The sequence below is a fragment of the Musa acuminata genome, chromosome BXJ3-8, assembly GCF_036884655.1.
Source record: "Musa acuminata AAA Group cultivar baxijiao chromosome BXJ3-8, Cavendish_Baxijiao_AAA, whole genome shotgun sequence".
Taxonomy (NCBI): Eukaryota; Viridiplantae; Streptophyta; class Magnoliopsida; order Zingiberales; family Musaceae; genus Musa; species Musa acuminata.
The window spans coordinates 6,466,750-6,485,921 of record NC_088356.1 but is presented as its reverse complement, the minus strand read 5'-3'; the positions used below and the strand labels follow the sequence as shown (position 1 = coordinate 6,485,921).

Below are 19,172 nucleotides of genomic sequence, written 5' to 3'. Positions count from 1 at the left end.
TGCAGCTCGACTGTGCAAGTGAACTTTTATGATGATCACTGGTGTTTGTAGCTCTACTCTTCGGCATGTCTTAGTGCAGTAGTATACATCGATAGGTTTCCATTACAGAAAGCCAAACTACATTTTACAGTAACAATAAGCTTAGAACAAGAAAATTCCTGGAAATTTTCTGACGGAACTCCGGGAACACCATTGTCAAGCAGCTTAGTGGCTTCCTATTGAATGTTTACCCCCCTAAATTGTTTCTGATAACTATTACTTCGTTACTGCTGTTTAGTTGGATTGCAGAGGCCTTCCGTATTACCTATCCTCATCCGTTGGCTAAATCCTTAGGTAGTCTGGTTGCTCCACTATTTGGACCCTTATTCTTCTACCAGCATTATGTATCATTCAAGTTGATGTCCACAGCGTGTCCTCTGCATTGAATCTATTGCCCTTTGAGCATGCTTGGGGAGCATAATGAGGTTATTTATCACATTCCCATCCAATTAACAGGCTTGTCTCATGAGGGCATCAGGATTGGAGGTGGTTCAAATGACAACAAAGGCTTGCTGGTGTGTGACATGGGTTGTCTTTTTCCCTTTCCCACACCAAACTCATTGACCTGGGTCTTCAATGCTCCTTCACTCCAGGCCTGGATCTGCAGGTACGGTTATCAATTGGGACTCCACTGAGCTCAACGTCAGTGGTGATAAAAACTAAATCCCACCTCTCTGTTGTCAGTATACGGTGTAAAGACTGTGATGGGAGCGAGGGCATAGAATTGCAGCAACCACCACAGGCCTCACAGCAGGGAGGGTGGCCAAAACATTATCAACCTAGGTTAAGGGTGGCAGCGCAAACACTACCATTGGATGGTTGGTGGGGTTGGGTCAGGAGGCAATTGGTGATGGGTGATCAATGTAGCTCTGTCTTCTCGATGAACTATGCTTTCAGCAATGAAAACTCTCTCGAGAGGAATTAATTAATTTTAATTTATTTACATTGAAATATTTATAATTATAAAGATAAAATATTTAATCTTATTGATCATAACGCCATCAGTTTTATCAACGAAAGATACAACACGCGATAACATGTGCAAGAATAATACGAAATCGATGTGCAAAAATTAACATCTTAGTTACGTTTTCTTTTGTTATATCCTAATTAAAACTTCTTAGTCGATTATTATGATGGTTGCGGACAATGGTGCCTTCGCATCGCGGGAGGTGTAGCTCTCTCTCGACGGCAGTAGGAGCTGAGCCCCCAGGTCCTCAAAACATTCCTCACGATGTTGTATTATGAGGTTAAGGACCTGAAGGTGCGGAAGGGGGCGCTCGAGTGTATGGTGTGCCTTAGCGAGTTCGAGGACAACGAGGAGCTTTGCCTCCTCCCTTGTTACAACCACGTTTTTCACTTGGACTGCATTGACACCTAGCTCGCCTCCCACATAACTTGCCTCGATTGCCATGCCAATCTCACCGAACAAGCCGTCAATGACAACCTCGACCTACTATCTATAGTCACCCTTACTATAGATGCTATGGGTCTTTAGCTTGAAACTGTTGCCCCATCGCATGATCATGTTGCCATCGTTATGGACCCACAATGGTGGTGATGAAGAGGAGCGGAAGGAGGTAGGCATGGATTGGAAGCCAAAGGCGGGTGGTTAGATTGTAATCTAGGCAATGGCCGACAAAGCTCTCGCAATCTCATTCAATCGAACATTTCGAGGTCCGAATGGTGGAGGATGTCGATCGATACACCCTCCACTTATTGCTCTCTCTTCTCTTCCCCTTCGATATTGCTCTGTATACGTGTCAACGAGAGGTGAGGCATCTGCGTCGGTGTTACTCTACATCTACGTGGACGGGCACAAGGCTTTTTCCTTACCTCCCACCAACGTAGATGCATAATGACGTTGACACAGTTGTGCAGGATGTTGCAAAGTATCCATTGTCCTTGTCCTCTTCCTCCTCTCCCTTTACCTCACCTTTCATTATCTTTTTCCCTCCTCTTCCTTTGCTCTCAACAAGAAGTCATAGAAGTCCCTTAAGCTCCATCGTTGTTACGATCGTTGCCCCTGCCTCAGTTGTTGATGCTCGGATCGACATCGACAAAGTCGATCACAAGATCATTCCCATCAACCACCACCACAACAGCCACCCGAGACTCTTGATAACGTCGCCATCCACCACCACCATAATAGTCGACTAAAAAATTTTAATTAGGACATAATAAATAAAAACATAACTTGGACGTTAAAATTATATTTTTACCTATTATTTTTATCATATGCTATATCTTCTGTCGATAAAGCTAACGATATTAAGATAGATGAGATTAAATGTTTCACTTTCATAATTATAAAAAAATTAATATAATTTTTTTTAATTTAAGGATTAGGATACTAAAGATGTTTAACTACATAGGTAATACGTAATTAGCGCCCAAGGAGTCATAACTGATGTTCTCCAACTGTCGAGCTACCTGCATCTATAAAGAGTTGGTTATCTTCTTCTTTGTAAAGTATCATCAGTCTGCAAGAGGCATCAAAGAAATAAATATCTGAACCAGCATAGGATGGTGGGCATTTATTTGTTTGTTTCCGAGCTTTAGATCTTGAGGGTGGTTGATGATTCATCTCTGAATAATTATGCTCAAGAACATGTAAGCATGCCCTGTTGCCCCCTCCATACCTGATAAAAGAATTGGTCATGCGGAGAAGGAGAAAGGTAGTCCCATTACATATTTATTATGAATTCTTTAGATAATAGAATGAACAAGTCAAACTTCAATGAGATCAAAATTAGGCATTAGATAGTTCTGCTCTTTTCACCTTAAGTAAATAAAACCCAAAGCAGAAGAGATTGACTGAAATATAGCAATATGAGGAACTAAACTAGAAGCTAGATTACAACTTTGAAACAAAGATCAAACAAGATTAACCAATCATCTAACAAGCAAATATAAACAAGATCAAATTTAAAACAAAAAACAGCACATATGATAGTCAAACTTACCAAAATAAAGGAATATGATAAACTAAGTCAGAAGCTAGCTTTGACTTCAGAATATCAATATATCTGGAGCTAAAACAGCATATCATGTAACAAGCAATTACATGCTGACAAAACCAACTATACGAATTAGAATTATGTACAACAACTAGGTTCCATTTGCATTAACAAAATGAACAGCTTACTGCCTCTGCAAGGACATACGATGCTACTTTAATCATATATACCAATATCTACATCTTATCTGATATACCTCTGGTTTCCAAGAACTGTTCAACCAACCTTAAGCAAATCTTCTCTTATACAACTGAGGCGTGTAGCACTCTGTATTTCCAAGCTCATAATTATATCAGTTATTCCATTATCCACACTGGCTCAACTCAGCCTGCAAAGAAAGATAAGTGAAGAAGGCAAAAATTATGATCCTTGTAGAAACAAAAAAAAAAAATCATAGTCAAGGATATTTCTTCCAATAACACATTTACTCATTGCTGGTTTAACGAACTTTTGGGATAAAATGTCAGCAGATAGAAAAGAATATGGGAAGTAGTACTCAAGAAATCTAACACTTCCTGTTTAATAGGGTGCTCTACATTATTAACTAGAGAATAACTTCAATGAAACCTTTATTTGCAATGCCAAAAGCATGCAACACAGAACAGACTTTCAGCACAATCTAAGTGTTTCTAAGATTCTTCTAATAATTAGACCTCAGATTCTTAATTTCCAAATATTAGGATTCAGCTGACCACAATTCAAGCTTTATGCAACTGAAACAATACCTCCAAGGGCAAGATGCCTGTCACCTTAAATGAAATTTAAAAGGGGAAACAGGAGGCAGGAAACATGAAATATACAAAATTTTCCCTCAGCATAAATCCACATTAAAAGGGGATCTAAACTATAATAGAGCTCCAAACACTAGTGTGTTGCTTAATTAGTTAAGTTAATCACAGTTTATTGCAATGTCAATAAGATTTGATAGAGTTTCATAATAAATGACAGATATGCACCTTTCATTCTACATGCTAGTTCAAAGGTAAACAGTAATATGCACTACAACACCACCTGCACATGTTGGAGCCTGAACTTGTTGTTTGGGAAGTATATGGTGCAATATTAATACAAATTTTTTACCTGAGCTTGTTGGTAGCTTTCAAGCATCCGGCGGTATTGCTCCCGTGCTTCAGGACTCTCTACCACAGATATGACCCTTGAGAGAGCTTCATCCAGAGCTTTATCAACTTTTTGTTTGCGGAAAACCTTGATTATGTCATCTTCTTCTTCCTCTACAATAGGTTTTAGTTCAGCTCGAAACCCTCGTAAGCCAACTCCTCTTCTATACCATCTTAACATGATTTTTTCGAGGACACCGACACTCCGAAGGAATTCTTTGTACTTCTTCCTTGCTAGATGAACTCTAAAATGTGACTGACAAAAAAGTAGCAAATAAAAAGAAGAATACATGAGCCACCTGTATTATCACCTATTTTAATAAAAGGGCAGCCAAGTGGTGTCTGCTCATCACCTATTTAAATAGAGAAAGAAAACATAGAAGTTGTGATGCACAAGTGATAACTAGTGAGAAAACTAAACTTTATGTTTTTTAGGATTCCAATTTTATTTTTTTTTCTCAAAAATCAGTTGATAACTAGTGAGAACACTAAACTCATGTTTAACATTATTTAAGAATTTGACATCTGATAACAAAAGGTGCGATGCACAAGGACATCTCATAGACACTACCAACTTCCATTGTCTAACCTATATGACATTATTATCTTAAACCTAGATTGAGTAGCAAAAGTTAAAATGTGTTTCTACTTATCACATTCTCAAATTGTGGATTAAAGTGTTATAAAACTCCCTTAAATTTTTAAAGAAATACTAAGATGTTATTCAAGTCTGTTATGCTGTCCAAGAAAAAGTTTATATTGTATAAATAGAAACATGGGCAATAACTCCCAGAGTAGTCCAGAATAATGTATCATTCTCATACTTAAAATCATGATAACTGTAATGTATTCTTCAAATGGTTATCTGACCAAGCAAACGACTAGAGAGGTATGTTCATTTTCATATTTATTATAAATTATATTTGACTTTAGCAATGATTTGAAGAAGAAAATGATTGAAACAAAATTAATTTACTTCAATTGACACTGCTAACCAAGCACAGAAAAAAGTCAACAGACATTGAGCTATGCAGAACAGACACATAAAAGGACATAACCAAATTCCCGATAATGGATAGAATATATTCATTAGCCCAAATTGGCTGCAGTATGTTTACTGATTTTTAGACATCATAGAAGTATTTACTTAACCATTTACTGGTTTTTAGAAATCTTAGAAGTATTTACTCAAAGTATAACCAAAATTTAAATGATACCTACATTTAAAACAGAATGTTGGATCCCAGCCAGAAAATAAATAGGGCTGGAAAAGAAAACGAGATAGGTAATCCCTTCAAAGTGATCAAATCTGAAAAGCATTTGGTAGAACTTTCATTAACTTGCTTGAATAAAGATAGGCTCCAAGGCTACACATGCAAGGGCTCTGAAATCAAATATTTTTATAGAATTCGAAAATACAACTTAAGCACAGCTTAACATAACTAAGCTACTCGTAGTTCTACAAGGATGAGTAATGCAAACACTGAAGCAACTAATCTTCAAGGAATTTGAATCATGGTTTGAATCTTGGCAGGACAACCAAATTCTATTACAGGTCGGTTTCAGCCTTCATGAATGATATATCATATATCATATATTGTATATTGTATATTATATATATATAATTATAAAATTATTTTCCACCACTAGAGCAGTCCAGCATTGAGAAACAAGGATCCTTGTTTTTCTCAAAATAACAGCCCTTTAATTTATAAATCAAGGTTTGAAATGCTGGTCAAGGTAATATGGACCTACATATATTTATTGATCTGACCAAGCTGAAGTAAAAGATCATACTGGCCAGTTTTTAAAAAATATTTTTACTATCTTTTTCAAATGTACCAGGTGGCAGGGACTGCTGTACCACCTGAAATGGTACGAAATGGGTGGTACATACCAGTCCGGGCATGGGCCAATACGTGAACCACCCTCGTTTCGAGTGGCCCGATTAAAATAATAAAAAAATAGAAAAGTGATGGGGTCGTCCAACTCGGTGTTAAAAAATGGGGAAAAAAATTCGGGCTTGCGAGCCCTCTTATTGTCTATGACACTGCCGCTGTTGTTGCTGACACTATTCCGCGACTTCACTGCCATCGTCGTTGCTTCGCGAATCCTTAGTCACGCCGTTGCCACTGCTGCCAACATCATTGCCCTTCCCAAGTACATTCCCACCTCTTCTCTTTTTCGTCTTTCTTCCTCCTCAACCTCTTCCTCTTCTTCCTGCCTCCCCCCTTTTCCTACTTTATTGTTCCTCCACTGCCCTTTCCTCTTTTCCCTCTTTTTCTTCCTCTAGGGAACACCAGTACATACCGGTCTACCTTATGTCAGGACACCGATACTGATCGATACATATAGGTCCAATCCAATAGATTGCCAAAATGGGTCCGGTACCCAAAACGACGATCCTTGCAAGGTGATATATGTCCATACATAACATAGAATATTTTACCAAACAATGATGAATTTGGATGGATTTGAACTTGCTTTTACATCATATTGAACACATATTGACAATTGCACCCAAAAGGGTGCATGTTAGCTGAATTTTAACAAAAGAGGGATTGAACAAGTGTCATTTACTGGTTCTACTTTTTGTTTTTACCAAAAGGTAAAAATCTATAACTTAAAAATGTGATTACATCCATTTCCTATTCCATCAAAACTGACCCATGAAACAAGGCCCTCAGGCCAACCTTCACTACAAAAATCATAATATCACAGAATTCCTAGTAACTACAAAACTTCCTTTACTATATTTTACCTAAAATAGGACTTGTCAGTTCCAATACAACTGACTATAGGACTGTAGAAACACCATGAAAATACAAGAATACAATGATAAAATATATTTATGAATACCAAAAAACAGAAAAAAAAAATCTTGAACTTAAATTAGACTCAGACAACCAAAACTAGACCCAATTAGGAGACCTAAGCAAACTTGTGCATCACCTCGCCCACCCTCCGCCTTTCCCCCTCCCCTTATCAACATATACAGAATCTGATTGGATATGGAATGATCTTTGTCTGATCCACTTACAACCTACAAACCGGCTCAGCATAGAATCCCCATACTGATAGGTAAGAACCTGCTGCCCAACACACTGGCACACCTTTTGGTCATATTCTTTTTACTTATTATACATTAAATTATCCAAATAACTTGATCTTCTTCCTATGTTGAAAAATTATGTTCAATATTTTGTGCATATTAAAACGCAAATACATACTGACAAGAAAAAAAAAGAGAGAAAAATTTCAAGTACCTGTATCTTCACAACATTAGACCGTAGCTGTAGGAACTCTTTGCGCTTTTTCCAACATCGGTAATGCTTTTGAATCGATACAGCTGCTTTAACAAACTTGTGATCACGAAAACCAAGAATAGTTTTGTGCATCCGTGATGCAACTGAAAATCCATAAATGTGTGTTTGTGACATATCATATATGCCTCGAACTATATCAGCTTGTTGTTTCTTCCTGAAAGAAAAGGCACGGAAAGCAGCTTGTATACGGGCTGCTGCTTGAGTTGCATTTCTGACAGCTTCCAAAGAATCTTTAAGTGAAAGCTGATTCTCTGTCCCACCTTGTAAGTGGGCCCTTCTCTCAGATATGTTGTCCACACCTCTCTCGGCCTTCACAGAAGAAGACCCTTCCAAAATCTCAGTTTTCTCAGTTGTAAGAGAAAAGAGATGATTCGTTAGCGCAGCTTCTGAAAGATATCCAGCAAGACCTCTGTGACCATTAGCAACAGCTAGAGAAGCAGGAGTTTGACCTGCTGGATCTTGTGAGCTTGGATCTGTGACAGCTCCAGCTGAAGCACCAGCAGCAAGAAGTGAAGCAACCATTTCTTCCCTGCAAAGGTTAATATTCCAAAAGATAGTTCAGTGTGCAAAAGAGGAGAAAATAGCTTGGAATTCGTTTGATATTTTATGCTTATATTTGACATCTCCTCATTAATTCTTCTAATTGATTATGTCATATACAAGGATTTTTAGGTTAGTCCAAGGGAATCACTGATTCATCGATTCTCACCTTCCAAATCTTGCAGCCCAGTGAAGCGCAGTCCATCCATTTGAATCACGGTAGTTTATGCACATACCGGAATCAAGAATTGGGTGCAAGGCCCATTGATATCCTAAGCCAGATATCATGTGTATGATGCATTGGTCTTGCTTGGACAACAGACAACCATCGTCAGGTTCTCCCTGATGTTTAGATGATAACCATTGATGCAACTTATCTTTCAGTAGTTCTTGCAGAATCAACTCTATTAACTTTCCTGGAGGCTCTGATCCAGTTAGGATTGATCCGATGATTAACTCCAACTGGTTACTCGATCCTTTCAACTTCCAGAGAGGATTGACTTCTGGTTCAAGCTCATCTTCTTGAGTAACTGATGTACTATGTCCAGATAAAAGTATCTGAACTAAATTGACAAGCAACATGAGTTCCTCAGAGGTTTTTAATGCATCAACTCGTGATAAGGTACTACTAGAGCTGGTGTTTTGAAGCTTTTCCCGAAATTCAAATTCATGCACTTCACTGCAGGGTTTCCCATTGCCAGATGTAACACACAGTTTGACTTTTCCTGAAATGTGCTGGGGAGCAAGGCAACGGAAGACACCATCCTGAACAATTTCTAGAGGAACTTCAGTATCTCCAAATAATGCAGTCCATTCACACTCTGAAGGACTGCATAGAAAGTTCCCTGTGATGATGACCTGCATATTATGATGTCATGTTAAAATGAAATAGTATCAAGCATGTGGATGTTGATTCTACAGACAGAATCCAGTGTGGCTTTTGTCTATTCAATTCCCCAATAAACCCTTCAATCCTCAACAACTCATTCATTGTGGCTTTTGTCTATTCAATGGAATTGCATTACTTTTAGAATTTGATATATTGTGATTGAAATATTGACCTAATATGTGCTGTCTTAATTGAGTTATGATGTAATTTTTAATAGTTTGCTTGACTCAATATCATATTTATCTTCTACAGAAAATATTTTGCTTATGCTGCATTGTGACAATCCAGATGACTAGTGTGAATATCCTAGTTGACTGTATACATCACCAAAAACAACAAGAATTGGAGAGGATGTGTTTTATATTGGTCCAACACAATATAAAGCACACTGACAATTGATTAAGCATGGCAATCCCTGACATGACCATAACCCCTAATTAGTGCTTTTATAATTCAAAGAATAGAAGTAGGAATTAAACGAAAAAGATAACTTTATGCTTGAAGAACAAGAAAAGAAGATAGACCTTGATGCTAAAGTCTAGTCTATTTGAAAGCTAACAATAACCAATCCTGCTAAACTTGGTTCTCATCAATTCTATCAAGGATTTCCAAATTTTCCATTCTGCTAAGTAAACTATGTATCGCTGATGCAAAAATATGTTAACAGCCATGGCCTTATCATCGTGAACCATCCACATGGTAGGAGGCACCTTAGGGAAGTAGAACCATGGCAAGTTCAGCTCCAGAGGATATAGTGTACTAGAGCTATGACTCTTGTCACTATACTGTTGTTGCATCTGACTCTGAATAAAATAACCAACTATTATCAATGACTGTTAGCCATGAAATACAGGGTAGTAAAAAGGTTTAAGAATATGAGGACTTGTTCTCTGGCTCAATATCATATAGGCTTTGCCTCATTCCCTCGTATGAATCAACTCTTTCCCTTTCCTATATCTTTGTGACTGCACATGAGTTGAGTGGATTCTCGTGGTTCATGATTCGTATCTTAGGAAGCATAACTAAAATACTGCTCCTTGATCCATGTGTCGCTTGTCTGTGTCTGAATAACTGGATCATGAGATTGTCTATCCTAGCCATCATCATTGATCGACACATTATTGTTCATGATGCTACTATTTTTGTGGACCTCACAAAGTGAATATGAGGGAGAAGGTATCTTGTCATCTGATTAGATTTGTAACTCATCCATTACTTCCAACAGATCAATTGACCGCGACGTGACCAATGTAGTGATGCTCCAAGCAACTAATGTGTTGCCATGTTGAATCGAGACTTTGCTACTCTGAGGCTATTTTCACAGAAGGTTGTCAACAAATTTTCAGATCCACAAATCAGAAGTCAATATTGGTATTGAAACTAAAGGTTAGGTCAACAAGATTAGTAAGGATCTATGCTATATTCCCAAAGATCTAAGCTAGATTCAGATCTAGGTTAGATCTGGATCTAGCCTAGATCTGAATGGATCTATGTCGAATTCACAAAGATCTAGGCTTAGATCCAAATGGATCTACGCTAGCTCCATGAAGATCAAGCTTAGATCCCTACCCATCTGGCTATTTCCGAAGATCAAACCTAGATCCATGAAGATTTATGGTAGATTCGAATGGGATTTAGGCTAGATCCAATTGAATCTGCACTAAATTCATGAAGATCTAGCTTAGATCCATAAGATTCAAGGTTAAACCTTTGCGAATCAAGCCTCAAATTAGGTTTAAATGGATGACATTAGGCTAAGAATGGAAAGACATGACATAATTTATAACCTGGTTACTGCCAAATTAAGGAGATTAGACTATGAAATTAGGTTCAGATTTACCAAATTTTGGGAAAGAACGGATCCAACCTTCTCCTTGATAAAGTTTTGAGTGAATTTGGGAGATATTCGAGAGAAATTAGAGTAGGAGAGGGTTGTGAGAGAGAGTGCAGAAAGGTCAGGAAAAAGATTGTTTAGCTCTCTTTAAAGGTTCCAATCAGATCATAACGAGCCTTTTGGGAAATTTGAACCAGGTGGTGGGCTTACCACCTGATTCAGGCTTGAAAACGGGAAAAAACCGAGCAGTAGGCCCAGTTCAAAGGGATTACTCAATAGTAACCCATGCATCAGACTTGATTCACCCGAAAATAGATAGTCCACATCCCAGTTCATGCCCTGACTGTAAATAGTAGCCGATATGTATTAGTCCAAGTGATATTAGGAACCATGCTTAGTCAAGACATAAAAATCAAAACTCAGGTACAAACTATAACAAATAAGCATATTAGGATATTTCCTGTCATATTTTTTCTTTATTAAGATATCCTAAATCATTATCTAGTTAATCTAGGTCCAATCTATCCCAATTGCAAGTAACATAAAACATAAAGATTAGAAAATGTTAACTTATCATTAATTATATGTAACCACAATTGTGACGGGGCAATTATCCCTGTGCATGTTAGTTTCTATATTCAACTTTTGTCATTCATGCAAAACATGGCATAATCTCATAGAACCCTGATCAAGAAATTAAACCATAACTTCTGTTGAGAAGCAAATTTTGTAACTTCATTAACTATACCTTCGTATTTTCAGAAGAAAATGCCCATTCAGGAGCGACTTCCCGCATAGTAAACAGATAACCTTGTGGTGAAGTCAAACTTGCGTCTATTTCAAGAGGTGCTTCAAACTGATTCTGGTCATACCATATATCTGAAAGTTAAGAAGTAAATTGCACAATTTTCAGCTGAAAAAAGAATACAGTTTGCTCCACGATTATCTGTTTCAGAAGCATAGCATTGCGGAAAAGTAGATCCATGGGGCCATCTCATACCATCTGATGCTTAATGGTGAAAAAACATTAACAATAATATGTAACTAGACCTTCTTTAAGGAATAAAATGTCAATGTCAGAGGATTATGATATTCCAAATATCAGCTAGTTGGCAGATTAAAGAAATTTTTCATGACTGATGACTTTATTCTTAGTAAAAATAACTGAAGAGGCAATTAGTTAATACAGTGAAAGAAACCACCAACATTTTAGTTATTGACTTGTTAAGAAAATCAAAATTGAGCTGCATAAAGGACAATTAGATGGTTGACTTATACTCATGTTAAAACTCAGTTGATAAAAGACAAAAAGAGGGTTCACTAAACCTTGATAAACATTTTTGTGTACAGCTGCTTTCCTTTATTAAACTCATCAAGCACTAAAAATATAAATTCTACCTTAACAAAGAGATATTTCTCCAATCTCATGCAATAGATCAAACAACAACACATACCTGAATTATTCAACATATCGTCATATTGCATGCCATCTTCATCAAAATGACCATCTGACATTTGTTTAAATTCGTCAAGTGGATTTTGAAGTGTTTCATCTAGGGAGTTCTTTATTTCATAATTCAGATGCTGTAAGTCATGTGTTTCCACATTCAGATTGCCATGTGGAAGTAGTTCCTTTTTGGGGGATACAAAATTATCTTCTTCATCGTCGTCTAAACTTAACTGCTCTTTGAGCTTTCTCAGTGCTTGGTTGAGCTCTGGCAACAACAGCTGATTACAAGATTCTGATCTGTCCATCCTATTTAAGTGGGATGTCTCAATATTTCTTCTTTCAAATTTAGAACTAACTTCTTCCACTGACACAGGACTGCATGAGTTTTGACAAGGTTCATTCAATTCACCAGTACAAGAAGGGAAACATTGTGCAAGATCATTGCTGACACTGGTACTATATCTCAATGTTGGAGAAGATTCATTTGAGATGCTTAAGATTTTTCTAGGTGTGTATCTTCCCTGGAACACGCAAGAATGAACCATAATCAAATCGCCAGGTGTTGCAAAGTAAACATTGTTTTTTAACAGCATCGTAGAAGCATAAGAACACTGATAATTTAGATAGCAAAAATAGCTGCACTCAACTTTTAGTTTAGATAAATTATAAGAGCTCTAAATTTTTTCAACAATTAATCTTAACCAGATAGTTTACTGTTATTCTAAAGGCTATTTTTGGAAAATATAGTGTTTGACATTTAGAAACTCAAAATCATAGTAATTATGAATCCATAATATTCAACCTTGTTAACAGTAAAAAACCCTGGACCATTTTAACAAAGAAGAATATTCTGCTTGTAATTAACTTTCAGATAAACCAGAAATTGCTCTCAAAGATTAAATTTTTTTTTAATCTGATATATCTGGAACCATTTTCAGGCTTAGCTGGAAATATTTAAAGTCATTCACATTCTGTATTCGTGTGTTAAACCTCATTAATTAACTTTTTCCATATCAGTGTAAGATAAACATAGTAGAAATCTACCAACCGATTACAAAACCCACTCATCTCATTTGCCCTTTAGCTTTTCCAACAGGAAAAGGAAATGAATAATCAAAGAGTACCTGAGCCTAATCTGATTGTCATGTAATTTTAGTGAAGTTCAGAGGAAAGCAAATCTTATTTAGTACTAAGTGGCACTCGTGATACAAAGTAAAACAATTTGAAGTCTTAAGAGCACAACCAACTACCAATTATCATATTCTAAATCGTGCATCCTGATAGAGATTAGGCTACATGCTTGCAAAGAGTGTGAAAGAAATTAGGCTCCAAAAAATGTGCTGAAGCATGGTTATATCTTAGCTACATGCTTGAAAAATAGATATGTTGCTGTCATTTTGTCTCATTTCATCCTAAGTGATTATTCAGAGACTTGCACATTTTATCATCTGCCTTCTCCTTTCAAAAAATAATTGACTTAATCAACAGGAAAAAAAGTGAATAAAACCTAACAAACCTCGACAACTTCTCTGTAATGTACAAGAACTATGTGCTCGTAGGCCCTGCACATAAGAAAATACACTAAAATTTCTGTCATTACAATAATATAGCTACAGGAATAGCTCTTCAAAATGGTAGCTTAACCAGTAATACAGTTTAAGCAGTCAATATAACTTCAAGAGAATGGAATTTGTGCCAGGATGGTATGCTGTTTGTCATATCAGTTGCTTTTCAAGCTTGGTAAAGTATGAAGGAACGAACCATAGCTTCAATCATATCACCAGAATGGGAGATTGTGCCATTTCTCAGAATATCTTCAATCATTAGTCAATGTCTGATAAGCATCCAGCCCGTTGATCATGCGGTACAGGTCAACTTGTGGGTCAAGATAACACTAGATCAATTTTGGGGTCTAAGACACAGCTAACTTAAGATGTAAATAACACACACAAACAAGGTGATTGTGCTATTTCTTCTTAACATACCACTCTCGTACAACAAAAAATAATAATAATAAGAAGTAAAAGTTTAGTGCAAAACAGAATATGTCAGGGAAAAAGAGGAGTTGAAAATTTGAAATTATTCTTAATATTGCTAGATCTAGGAAGGAAGAATCTAAGTTTAAACTGTTGAAAGATTAAAAAAAATTCCACAAGTATTAAATAAATAAGGTTCTAAGGAGGACATGAGTAGTATTTATCAAGGTTCGCAATACCGTACCGTACCGGTGTTTCGACCCGGGCTCGGTACCGGTACGGTATGGTGTACCGAGCGGTGTAGCATTGCTATAGTATACTTGTGCACTGTACTACGCCTATAACAGTGCACTGCAACAGTACTATACTGTTGCAGTGCTACAGTATGCTGTACTGCTACAACAGTGCATTGCTACAGCGCTACAGTCATTGCACAGTGCGGACCGGTAGCGAGCGGTCCGCGTACCGTTAGTCTATCGGACTGGTACGTACCGCCTGTACCGGGCTGTACGATTCGGTATGGCAGACTCTGGTATTTACAACAAGGTTTGCGTGTTTGATGAACAAATATACTGTCAGCATTAAGATAATTTTTCATATATGCATAAAAATGAAATATGTTTCGATTATCCTCTATAAGTACCCATCAACTACATTCAAAAAGAAAATTTATTTGACAAATTTATTACATGTGTGAACTCTCATACAAGCTCATGCTTTGAGGTTGCTTCAAATTGTTTGTCATATCTATATTGGATAAATGTCGATACTCACTAGATATGTGTTTCAATACTTTCTATAAGTATATGATCTTTTTATGACTATTAAAAGTGATAGGATACAAATATAGATACTTCTTTGGAAAATCATGTTTCTTCAGATGATGACTTTTTGTTATAGATTAGATGAGCATATGATTAAGTAAATTATTTAAATTGTTTGCACTAAGCATAAAAATAATAATCTTATTTCATTTATCATATGTTCTTCCTATTTCTATATATTGTTTAAGACTTATATTACTATTTTTTTATAATAAATACTTAAATAGATTAGCAATGGTAATTAAAATTATTATTAAATTATTATGACAAGTAACAATATATACTAACACAAAGTAATGTCAAGCTTTGCCATATATAGCATATGCACCTAAAATATTTTTATATCTATGCATTTGGTGTCAAAATTTCATAAGATTTGACATATTAAAGTATATAAATCATGTGGTATCAGTCAATAATTCATATCCCGCACCATACAACTGATATTTTTAACTGGTCCAACCTCATATGATAAACAATATGTGAATCATGCAGTAGTACCATCACAATGGAACATTCTTTATATTATCATGAGTTCATGACAGTGGACCACTACTCATTACAAATTAGCATTTAAAACTTGGTAAAAGTTTCTTATATGATCATTCATGCATCATAGAAGGTTGCTTAAAATTGTCAAGAGTATTTCTAAATCCAACTTATTCCAAATTGAGACCATTTTCATGACACAGGATTCAGATGAGAATTATCTATAAATAATAATTCTAGTTCTCCAGAAGTCTTTAGGATTTGATAATCTTACGGATCCAGAATCCAGTAGCTCCTCCTCTGAAAATTAGAATTTTGTTCTCCATGAGCATAATAGCAATTTAATGCTTCAGAGTTGCCAACCTAGCCATGAACAGACACATAATACAAATGATTTGTTGATTTGAAAGTATATCAAGAACAGTAGAAGCACTGTTGTCAACTAAAAGATATTCAAATTATAAAAAAAAAAACAGTATTTTGCTTATACGTAAGAAAGAAAATAGAAAGATGAATCATAACTTGATCCTGATGTTAACATGGAGTTAAATTAACTCTTCACAAACATACAAGAAAAATCAACAAGAAATGGTATAAGTTTGTGATATGTTAAATATAACCTGGTGCCAAAGGCAACTCAAAATTTTTGTAACCACCAATGGCTTCAGGAAGAATGTTGGTACTATGTGGTACTCATTATAGAAACTTAAACATGATTCAGTAAGCTTCGATTTCATAATGATTTTTGTGTGTCATAGGTCATTATATTCTAACAAAAATTTCAAATTAATTTCCAGAGCAAACCATTAATTGGATTATGTGCCCTATTGTTTCTCTTAGCACAGACCTACAAAGTTATACATGGAAGTTCATAGCTATTTGGTTTAGGGGCTCTCCATCATAGAATATACCCTATACATCTTTTCTCCCCATTGTATTAGTAACTAATAGTTCTCACTTCCCATACTATGATTTCAAGACTATCGGATGGCACTATCTAAGTTTTTCTGGAATGTTCTTCATCAGCAAAAAACAAGAGACAGTTTCAAGCTACAATGCTAGACCATTAAAGAATTCTACAATATTTTTCTTGTAAAATCTCTTTTCAATAAAGGAACCAGCTATATTACAAGAGACAAAAAATCACAAGCAAATCTTTGTGAAAAATTGATGACCGTATTACAAAAAAAAAGAAGAAAAAAATCTTGAGTATACTCGAAATGAAATAAGAAAATTTCAATATACCATATGGTTAGCAACACATACCTTAAGACGCTCATGCCCTTCACGAACAGTTTTACCATTTGTCTTTTTCCGCCATGAGTGTCCATCATTACGAAAATAACGAAGCACTCTACGGTTAAAAAGAAACAAAGAACCACCTATAAAGAAAAAAAAAACAAATTAGCACTTTGAAACATAGTGGGAAGAAGACCCTAACTGGGCAGAACAAGATATTGTACGTATTAGATGTGGAAGAATATATCACTTACTAGGTGGCTTCTGAGGAGGCTTCTGAGTGATCTCAAAACACTTATAATTCTGCAGAATATATAGAACTTCTACAGGCTTCAACCACCGGGTTTGAGCTTCTTGACTTAACTTATTTATATCAAAGCCTGTAACTGCACAAGGAAGAGAAAGCAACTTAATTTTGTATGAAATGTTCATAATATTCATACAATTTCATACTTGAAATATTATGGAAAATTACTTGAATGTTTCTTTAATTATGGTTTTAATTTTTTGCTTTGTTCCCTAGACTTAAATGTGTGACATTGACATTCTCAATGAATCTAAAAAGTTGCCATAAAGTCCTGATATCAATATTGTCAATAATGTTTCACAAGATTCTGATATATGTACGCCCAATGAGCATATGACATGGCCAAAATTCCCAAAATGCGAAGCCTGTAAAAATTTAAATTATCAAACCGAGACTGACTGCACCTACATGTCAGCATTCTGTTGCCATATTTATGTAATGGCTGGATGATTTGATCAGTCACAGCCTTCACATTAAGACATTTTGGCCACCTAAAATTCTTCTCAAGTTGTTTGTGAATGAATATAGCAGTCTGTCACTTACTAATCATGACAGAAGATGGAAGGGTGATTATTGCATTGGTTGAGGATGTCAATAACACTACTGACATGAAACTGATCCCATCATTCAGGTTATATTCTGATCCATACTTTGTATATCAAAAACAGATGAAATGAAGAAGATTCTAAGACACATATAAAATTCAAGCTATTGATTCACACAGTGACAATTTAAAAGGAGTAGAAGAAGAACCAGTAAATTATGGTGTGTGTGTGGGGGGGGGGGGGGGGGGGAAGAATGAAGAACTCGAGACCAAAAATAGATCAATAAATAAAGAATATACCAGAAAACCAATGTAAGATTCGACACTTGTTGCCTACATTCATGGAGAAGACTAAATTCTTCACTATATTAAACAAATTAAATATAAGAATGTCTCTCTTAGGCTACCTCAATGTCAAACCAAAAACCCTTGTACGCCCTCTCATATAAACTTTAAGAAACTCTTCTCTCAATACTTCTCTGGATCCACTAGAGAACAACTCAAGAGACCCAAAGTGTCTTTCTCTATACCTCTTCCTCTCACTAAAACCTTGAGATGCACGATGCATTTATATCAATAAATCCTAATTCATTAAGGTCTCATCTTCCGACTTGAACCTCCAATCCTAATCCTTCTTGAAGTTAGAATTTAATTAGGACTCCTCTAAATAACAAAGTAACAAGCAGTTTGAATCTAGTTAGTACTCATAAAATACATATCAACCATAACATAAGTTAAACTACAACCTGCATATTCTAAAGACACAGCCATAACCATTTCTCCTTGATCCATAGTCCAGTGTAAAACAACGCCAACTATACCAGCACCAATTATCAAAAAGGCCACCGACACACCAACGACGGAATCATGATCTTAGCCAAACAGCTCCTAGGGAAGATTTGAAGTTCCTGTTCCCATATCATCAACTTGACACCAACCTAGAACTTAAATTTCACTTCAAATTCTTCTCTCCTAATTTTCCTTTCAGGACCAGAAAACCAAGCATACCAGTACAAGAGCAATCATCTCACAAAAGCAAAGCATACAAGAAAGAGAAATTGGAATATACCTGGCTGGATCATATCCATGCTCTCTGCCCGGGGGGAGGGGGGGAAGGGCGGATCGGTTCGTGGGGGAGCTCCCACGGGGCAGAGACAGCAGGTGGGCAACAGCGGCGGAGAACAGGCGAAGGGACGTGCCGAAGGAGACGCGTAGTTTACTTACTTCTCCATCCGCATTTCAAACGTGAAACAAACGGGAAGAGAGTCGAAGATGAAGGGGCAGAGAATAAAAATAGAGAATCGATGGTGTTATATACCTACGAAGCGAAACCGCCACTGCGGGGAACGGATCGGAAGGAGGCAGAACGCCACTAATTAATGCTCGCCGGTGGCGGACGGCGTAACCAAGTACAGCATAAGGCGTCCTAACTCGCTCGACATCCACTACTCTATTTATTGTAATTATACACGTGATTTACTGTGCCAACTCATTCTCTTTGGCTCTTTTCTTTATTGGTATGTATATAAATATTTGGTCTTTTTGTATGTGATCCCAAAGTCTTCTCAGTTTGCACA

General features: G+C 36.4%; 1 protein-coding gene across 1 annotated transcript; it reads right to left on the bottom strand.

Annotated features, from left to right (window-relative positions):
- Positions 1-3,018: 3,018 nt before the first annotated feature.
- LOC103993445 (calmodulin-binding transcription activator 4) lies at positions 3,019-19,036 on the bottom strand. Its single transcript, XM_009413520.3, has 12 exons — positions 18,914-19,036; positions 18,665-18,818; positions 16,999-17,130; positions 16,772-16,887; positions 15,780-15,868; positions 13,733-13,778; positions 12,221-12,737; positions 11,515-11,645; positions 8,213-8,901; positions 7,444-8,032; positions 4,140-4,433; positions 3,019-3,387 (listed from the first exon to the last, which is right to left on the bottom strand). The coding sequence occupies exons 2-12, from the start codon at positions 18,681-18,683 to the stop codon at positions 3,364-3,366; spliced, it is 2,646 nt and encodes an 881-aa protein (XP_009411795.2). The 5' UTR covers positions 18,684-18,818; positions 18,914-19,036; the 3' UTR covers positions 3,019-3,363.
- Between the last annotated feature and the right edge of the window lie 136 nt (positions 19,037-19,172).

Coding starts and splice junctions, on each gene's coding strand:
- LOC103993445 (XM_009413520.3), bottom strand. Junction 12,738..13,732: donor ATTACAGAGAAGTTGTCGAG/GTTTGTTAGGTT, acceptor TGCGTGTTCCAG/GGAAGATACACACCTAGAAA. Junction 4,434..7,443: donor CTAATGTTGTGAAGATACAG/GTACTTGAAATT, acceptor CTTTTTTGTCAG/TCACATTTTAGAGTTCATCT.